The sequence below is a fragment of the Trachymyrmex septentrionalis genome, unplaced genomic scaffold (genome assembly GCF_001594115.1).
Source record: "Trachymyrmex septentrionalis isolate Tsep2-gDNA-1 unplaced genomic scaffold, Tsep1.0 scaffold74, whole genome shotgun sequence".
Classification (NCBI taxonomy): Eukaryota; Metazoa; Arthropoda; class Insecta; order Hymenoptera; family Formicidae; genus Trachymyrmex; species Trachymyrmex septentrionalis.
In genome coordinates this window covers 985,265-993,461 of record NW_017305927.1, presented here as the reverse complement: position 1 = coordinate 993,461, position 8,197 = coordinate 985,265, and the positions used below count along the sequence as shown (strand labels likewise).

At 27.4% G+C, this 8,197-nt stretch overlaps 2 protein-coding genes across 4 annotated transcripts in view; one reads left to right on the top strand and one right to left on the bottom strand.

The window, feature by feature from the left end:
* The window catches only part of LOC108754018 (apyrase-like), a 6,538-nt gene extending 2,954 nt beyond the window's left edge, over positions 1-3,584 (bottom strand). Inside the window, exons 1-5 of the mRNA XM_018496023.1 lie at positions 3,445-3,584; positions 1,617-1,754; positions 633-858; positions 276-393; positions 57-175 (exon numbers count right to left, since the gene is read on the bottom strand). Coding sequence (XP_018351525.1) covers positions 57-175; positions 276-393; positions 633-858; positions 1,617-1,747 — 594 coding nt within the window. The 5' untranslated portion in view covers positions 1,748-1,754; positions 3,445-3,584. The remainder of the gene's footprint in view (positions 1-56; positions 176-275; positions 394-632; positions 859-1,616; positions 1,755-3,444) is intronic.
* A 4,100-nt stretch (positions 3,585-7,684) lies between these two features.
* Positions 7,685-8,197, top strand: part of LOC108754004 (protein 5NUC-like) — a 17,690-nt gene continuing 17,177 nt past the window's right edge. For 2 of the 3 annotated variants that reach the window (XR_001939680.1, XM_018496002.1), the window contains exon 1: positions 7,692-8,181. The gene's annotated coding sequence lies outside the window, so the exon portion shown is untranslated. Of the gene's footprint in view, positions 8,182-8,197 lie in introns of all 3 variants that reach the window. The other variant, XM_018496003.1, reaches the window with a different exon arrangement.

Sequence of the window (8,197 nt, the reverse complement as noted above, 5' to 3'; positions counted from 1 at the left end):
ATATATAAATTAAATTACTAAAAAAATCACATATTATTAAATAAAATCAAATAAATTTCTTCTAATTTATAATAAGAATATAATTGATTACTCACGTTTGTAGTCGATAAAATGACGCCAATGATACCAATTTTGGTACCGTTTCTTACAATAATTGTGCTATTCTTATATAAACACAAAAATATAATCATGTAATAAATTATATAATATAATCATATAAGGAAATTAGACCAAATGTATACTCTTATAAAAAAAAAATAAATAGAAATTACAAACCTGTATAGTTGGCTCCTCGCTATCATCGATATTTGTTACTACAACTGGTGCTTTGACATTTTTAAGAAAGGGAACCACACCTTCGATTTTATTGTCGAATTCATGGTTACCGATCGTCTACAAAAATATTATAAAATATTATTACATCATAAATGTAAAAAATTTAAAATTTTGAAGAATAGTAAGTTATTTATTAAATTTAATCTTTCGTCATAATATTTTAAACTTTTTTTATATTTTCTTTAATTATTATTTTATATGCATATCAGTATATATACAAATCTCTCTCTTTCTTTCCTGTTTTATATAAACATGTAAAAAATCTTACACGTACTATACTATATGTATATAATTACCATAGCATCGTGTGGCAACATATTCATAAACACTGCAGTGACGTTCCAACGATAGATATTATACCAAAGAGTTCCTTGAAAGTAATCGCCGGCATTCAGGAAAATCGCATTCGGTCGTTCTTTCATGAGCTGATTAACTGCAGTGTAGACTCTAGCTATACCTCCTATGCAATCCTTTTTGTGATCCTCTCGGCAGGTTCCAGAATATGGGCTCGTCTGTTCGAATCTGTTCCAACATAATGTCCGTTTTTTTTTTTCAAATGTCACGCTTTGACGCTCCAACGAACAATACGATACACAAAAAGCATACAAAAGTCGAACGATAGATGAAAAAAAATAGGTTAAGGCCACATCGTCGAAATTATTGTAATAACTTTATCCTTGATCTCGTAAATTCTTTTCGAATCTAGAATTACAATTAATTTTGACATTAAGTACGCGTCAAGATTTTTTAACGGTTGTTAAAGACTTAACATTTCTTAACATAGATCAGTAATTTTTTTACAAATATTCGACAGCAATATTCGAGCAAATTTACATAAAAAGGCTGTGTTTAGTTTTTTTGTTTAATTCTCCTGACTCAGCACGGATCTTTAGATAACATTAAAAACCAGAAAACACATAATAAAAATTCTTGCAGAATATATCAAAAGAAATATTTTTCAATAAAACAATATTTCGAGATAAAATTCTCCTTTTTCGAAATAATATAAAATCATATCTGTTTATATTAAAATTCGATTATATTACAGCTTGCTTAGTTTTCTTTACTTTACATCTGCAAATTTGGATTATTCTTATTGAAATATATTTACAATTAGTATTTATCCTTTCTTATACGAGTTATACGTATGATAAAACTTTTAATTAACATAAATTCAATTCATAAATCTTACAGATTTAGCATCACTTAGCATCACTGTGTTATATTTCGGAGAGTAAATAAAAATTAAACAGTAAATAAAAATTAACAGATTTGCTTACCTGGCATGAAAGTCATTTAAATGAATTATCGATAACTCAAACAGGTCTGCTCTACCGGGATAAAAGAGTCCGCGCCCGGTAAACCCCAAACAAACTTGAAACAAGACTAAGACTAACAGTAGCACATACATGTCACACCTGTCGGTAAAGATATTATTAAGTAATTTGTAATGTATCGCAAAATAATCGCGATATATTAAATATATAAATTAAATAAACATGAGAATTTTATGTCTTTTTATATTTAAATCTGATAACCAAAAATGTCACTTTTAAGATGAGATAGACACAAAAAAGTACTGTGTAACTATTGCAATGTCTTTCTTACATGTGACATCTTATAACTACGCGTTTAATTCTTTGTCAACATAAAAATGATAATTACATATTTTTTACCATTCTGCTGCTTGAAGAAAAATAATTACAAAGATAATGCGAGGAATTACGCAACATGCAAAAGTCGGATATAAAATAACCTTGTGTTTAAGCGACCGTCACTGGACATTGTTACATTGTGTACAATTTTAAGACAGATAATATCTTTCGAGTATTATTCCAATATCTTTTTATCTCTGAATGTGTAATTTTTGTTTTATAATTCAGTGTGTGTGTGCGCGCGCGTGTGTGTGTGTGTGTGTGTGTGTGTGTGTGTGTGTGTGTGTGTGTGTGTGTGTTGAGGTTGTCTGTCTATTTGATATCCTTATCTATTTCAATTTGCGCAAATTTCTTTCTTAGAGATGCGAGAATGTTTTATCATTCAATTTTCTTTTTCAATAAATAAAAGATATATCAAGTTATACAATTTATCCATTAAATTATTATGATAAATTACATGAAATGTTTACTTATATACTCAATAGTCTCAAAATTAATTTTATCATTTGTATTTCCAACAAATTTCTGTACTACAATGTGTTTCTGTACCTAACTTTTTTATTGAATTTATATTCCGTTATATAATTTTGTACATATGTGTGTGTTGAGGTTGTCTGTCTATTTGATATCCTTATCTATTTCAATTTGCGCAAATTTCTTTCTTAGAGATGCGAGAATGTTTTATCATTCAATTTTCTTTTTCAATAAATAAAAGATATATCAAGTTATACAATTTATCCATTAAATTATTATGATAAATTACATGAAATGTTTACTTATATACTCAATAGTCTCAAAATTAATTTTATCATTTGTATTTCCAACAAATTTCTGTACTACAATGTGTTTCTGTACCTAACTTTTTTATTGAATTTATATTCCGTTATATAATTTTGTACATATGTGTGATTTGAGATTGTCTGTTTATTTGATATTTTTATCTATTCCAATTTACGTAAGTTTCTTTCTTAGAAATGCGAGAATGTTTTCATTTAATTTTGCAAGATCAAGGAAACAAAGTTCGCGAAGCGAGTGTTATCCGAATACTGTCAAATCGTTCGATCATACTCACATTCCGCATGACTGTTAATATATAACATTTAAAAAACGCAACTTTTTGCTTTTTTACTCTCATTAATTATAACGTGAACATAAAACAAGTGTTACGAATTCATGAGTCGACAAAGATAAAATAATTGTGCTGTATGGAAAGTGCAAGATCGATTAATGCAAATATCGAGAACAAAACATTTAATCAAACGCAAATAGTCTAACGCAATAAACATATTGCGATATATGTAATTGTTTGCAAAATAATTGATTATTCGCACAATAGTTAGCTATTCTTGAGTTAAATGAGTGTACAATTTATCTATAGCAAATAAGTGAAGGTTGTGAAACAGAGATAACGTTGACCAAATTATAATACACTCTGGTAATAAGTATGAATCACCTTTGTCTCCAGCCAGTATGCACGTATTGAATATTCGTAGAAAACTGTCTTTTGTGCTCAATGTCTTCATTTCTTACGTGAAAAAATGTTGATTGTTCCAGATCCCCTACTTCACGAGTGATTACAAAATAGCTCAGTGTCGACAGCTCATATTGTAATATTTCAAATATTGTGTACATTTGAGATAATAAGATAATTTCTTTTGTAAGTATAACTGTAAATAACGGAATAATATCGTTAATTAAGATTACGTACATTTAAATATAAATTTTGATAAAGTACGATTCTTCTAAAATACTTTATTTTAAATAGTGTGTATGTTTATGTAAATATTTAAATTAATATTTAAATTAATGCATGAATTTTTTTATTATAAGTCGATAAGGTACGATTTCCATTATTAATTTAAATCAACTCTTTAAATAAACAAATGATGAGTAAAATGTTTATCATTTCCGTTAATTCTTTTACTAGATGTTGATTTTTAGACGTATTATCTTTTATTTGATATATGTTACGTAACACGTAATCGTAATTCTATATGTCATTGGCTCAAATTATGACAATCAAATTGTAACTTTAACACATCGACTTTAAATAAAAATAATTAAATTATTTGTTATTATTATTATAATCACAATTATAACAAACAATTACGGTGTGCACTCGTACTAAGGTAAATATATCTTTTTAATCTTTATTTATTTTTATTTTACTTAATTTTGTGCATTTTTAACATATGACTAAGATATTTTCTTCTTTTTTTTTCTTTCCATTATATTCTATTCATAGACACATTACTAATTTTATTCTATTCTTTACAAATATAATTTTATTGTCTGACTTGACTTTATAATATTATGTGTTAATTATAATAGTTGAACTATAACGATTCTTGGATGCATCTTCCGAAATGCGAATATATGGCCTTACAAGCAGCGTCTATCACTTTCTTTGGAACACTATGTTATAACACCGATGTGATGAATTGCCACCAAATCACAGCTATATAGCGAAATTACCATGAATAATTTTTATGTTAACAACATTGAAGATGATCTTATGATAGGTCGAAACGTTTATCTTTATTATATTTTGCTATTAAGTTTTGTCATCAATTGTTTTACTTCTGATTTATAATTTTTATCTTGAATATTGTAATAAATATATTATATTGGCTCCTTTTTTATATGTACTGAATTTTTAATTATTTGTTTTTTAATTTAAAACAATTTAAATATAAATTAAATTGGAAAAAAATCTTGAGTGTTTAAATATAAACATACGTAATGTTCCAAGAATATCCGTTCTCTAAAACTCTTTCTTGAAATCTCTCTAATAAGATTGTCTAATATAAAATAATCTACCCGGGAAAAAATATTATATAAATGGACATACTTTGTATATATAATTATATATAATTTTATATAATTATATGTAAAATACTTTTCCCCGGATAATTCCTTGCACAAAAAATCTAACGCTGATTGAATTCTTAATAGATCAATAGAATTCATGAATACAAAATAAAAAAAAAATATTAACAAAGAATTTCTATTATCATTATTTCTGCATATAATTAGAAAAAACAATATGTAATTCTTGACAAACCAGCATAAAAACCAATATGTCTTATCACTATTCTAATCATCTATACAAATTTATGCTTATTGAGAAATACACAATCAATGACAAAAGTTTCTACAAGGTCGAGTTTTATTTAAAACAAAAAGGAAAAGAAAAATTACGATGTTTAATTAACTCACATTGATTAATACACGACCATGTTATTCCTGTGTCGATATTGATAACGAGATATCATATTACATATCGTATATGACGAAAATATGCTTATCTTTCTGTGTTCTCGCGTGATACGTTTTGGCTTAAACACAATTAGAATGACTTGTATTACGCAAACGTGATCATAATGCGTGACGAAACAGTTTGAGGTCTACACTAGTAAATAAATTGCCTCGCGTCATGTCAATTTATATGATGCGCGAGATTATTTATTTCTAACGAACACACAGGACACATAATATAACATAAGCAAATGGGAGAACGAATGGCGAATATAATAAATGAGAAAGGATATGATGCCAAGGAGATGCTGAATAACTTTGGCAACATTCTGGCTTGCTGACAGAAAGATAGTATTTCGTTCTATACATTTTGGCCGTGGCGGCATGTCAATGGGCAGCACACAATTGGAACCAATTTATTCTAGTCAAAAAAACGCGTGTCAAGATTTCATCATGCTAAGATTCTCAAGGATACAATAGCAGACTCTTCTAAGCCTAAATGATAGCTTATTTCATTCAGAAATGATAAATGATTTCTTTTTTTTTCAATGATGTAATATTAATTATTTCTGTAACTCTAATAATAAAACAATCGGTAATTTACATCTGAGAAGATTTTAAGTCTGGAAAAGAATAATTAAAATTCTATTGATTAATGCTATATGTATTAATTTAAATATTATATTTACATCAGTGTTGGCAAACGTTACTTTTCAGTTATTTTGATGTTGCAATTTTTTATGACGATAACTCTAACTAACTAAAGTTGTGCTTAAGTTAGAAGAGTCTTTGAAAAATATAACTTGTTACGCGTTATTTACTGAAAAAAGTAATAAGTAACAGAGTTGATAAATAACGCGTAACGTTACTCGTTACAAGTAATGAATAAAAAGTAACGTGTTCGGAAAAATTCGGAGATATTTTTTTCAGTAACCAATAACTTTTTCAACCTGTTACAAGTTATGAGTTGACTGTTCTAACTCTAATGTTATCATTACCATCAAAAAATTCACAATGTCATTACGAAATCGTTATTATAACAAGGTAACGATCAACAAAATAACGTCGTTACACAACAAAGTTATGAGCAACGCTCGCAGATTAATTGTTATTCATTTGTATTAAATAAATTGCCCAGAAATTTGTGAGAATTAAAGTATCTAAAAGAAGTTCAAGCAGATAATAATCACAAATAAAAATGCAAACCACTTGAGAACTTAATATTCCATTAAACAATACTATTTATTTAAAATTTAATTAATCAAATTTGCAGATTAATTTATCATTTCTTATCGCACTTTAATCGGAAATTAAATCAACGATCAAGCGAAAAAATAATTACAAATTTAATAAAACGTTGGTAAAGAAACAAAATTATAAAGAAATTGTTTAGAGAGTTAAGATATATAGGTGTATTTCACACAAAACATAATTATCGTTAGATCGATTTTTTATATCAAAATTTCTGCCATAAACAACTGATAATAAACATATTTCTAGATTTCAATGTCAAATCTGGATTATTCATAAATATCGTGGTTACTTATATTAAAGATATACAAACTGTTTAAAAAGTACAATTACGATAAAATACTACTTAATAAATTAATATTAATCAAAATGAATTATATATGATTTTTTTGTGAATACTTTATTTTTCTTGCAATTGGCTTTTCCAAAATCCACTAATAGGTTATCGTTTGAAGGCAGAACGTAAAAAATCGTGCGCAATAAAATGCATGATAAAAACACTAATGCTCATAGTCATAGTCAGATCTTTTACTTAAGACTTCCTTATAAATTTATTTAGATGTTCAGTAGCCAATGAAATAATTCGTAGAGCGCATCTGAAGATAAATTTAAGGAAGCCTTAAATATAAGGCCTGACCATGAATACCGGGCATATATCTTTGTGACATCACTAACCCACTTTTAATATAAAATAAAAACATTTATTACCGTAATAAAGCAGGTTTTATTAGAATATGACATAGATTATTGGAATAGGATATTTCTTGTTGTATTAGTTATTAGTTATATTAGCATATTTGTTATACTGACTCCTAATTGCCCTGTTTAAATATATTAATTTATTATGTAAAACAATTTTCTAATCATAAAAATTTTTTCTGACTCAAATGTCTTTCTGAAAAATTAATTTTGTAATATTTATATTAAAAATATGTAATATACATGTAATAATAATTAAAAATATATAAACATAATATATAAAAATAGTGAGTTATTAAATTGAATTTTAAAACTAACTATAAAAACATATCTTTTAATTTAATTTTCAATCTGTGCAAGACCGAAAACTTTCTTAAAAAGTTGAGTAAATCTACGATGGATGCTGCAAGATTCAAATAGGAACTTCAGTAGAGATCGGAAAGAAGTTCGGTGGGGCCTGCACGACAACGTCGATATTCAGTCGACGCCAGTCGCTCGAGAAAATCGGCTCGTGTTTCTCGTCGCTCACACAAAACACTGCGATAATATAAAAAAGTGATTAATAATCATATATTTCCGATTTTGCAATTATACAAGTATTTAACAGCGTCATTCATAGTTTAAGTGATAGTCGGTGATGCACGTTACTCGATCATCTCATTCCTTCTTCCTTTCTTTTGAATTTACTTGCGGAAATAACGGAAGTGTTATTCTAGAAAATTTGCGATAGATTTAATTAATGTTTCCGTGAATGGTACCGATGCACTCGTTTCGCGAAACTCGATTTTACGTTACGTCGCTTTCTCTAAAGTTGCGCTACATTACACGTGTGTGTACACGTGTACAGAATATTACTTAGCGCACAGTAATTCGCACGGAGTTACATACCTCATTGATATTCAAGGCAACGCATATGGTGTTATTCAACTTATCTCCAATCGTCGTTTATAACACATTATATTAACTATTAAATATATACGAGGTATTTCTAAAAAAAA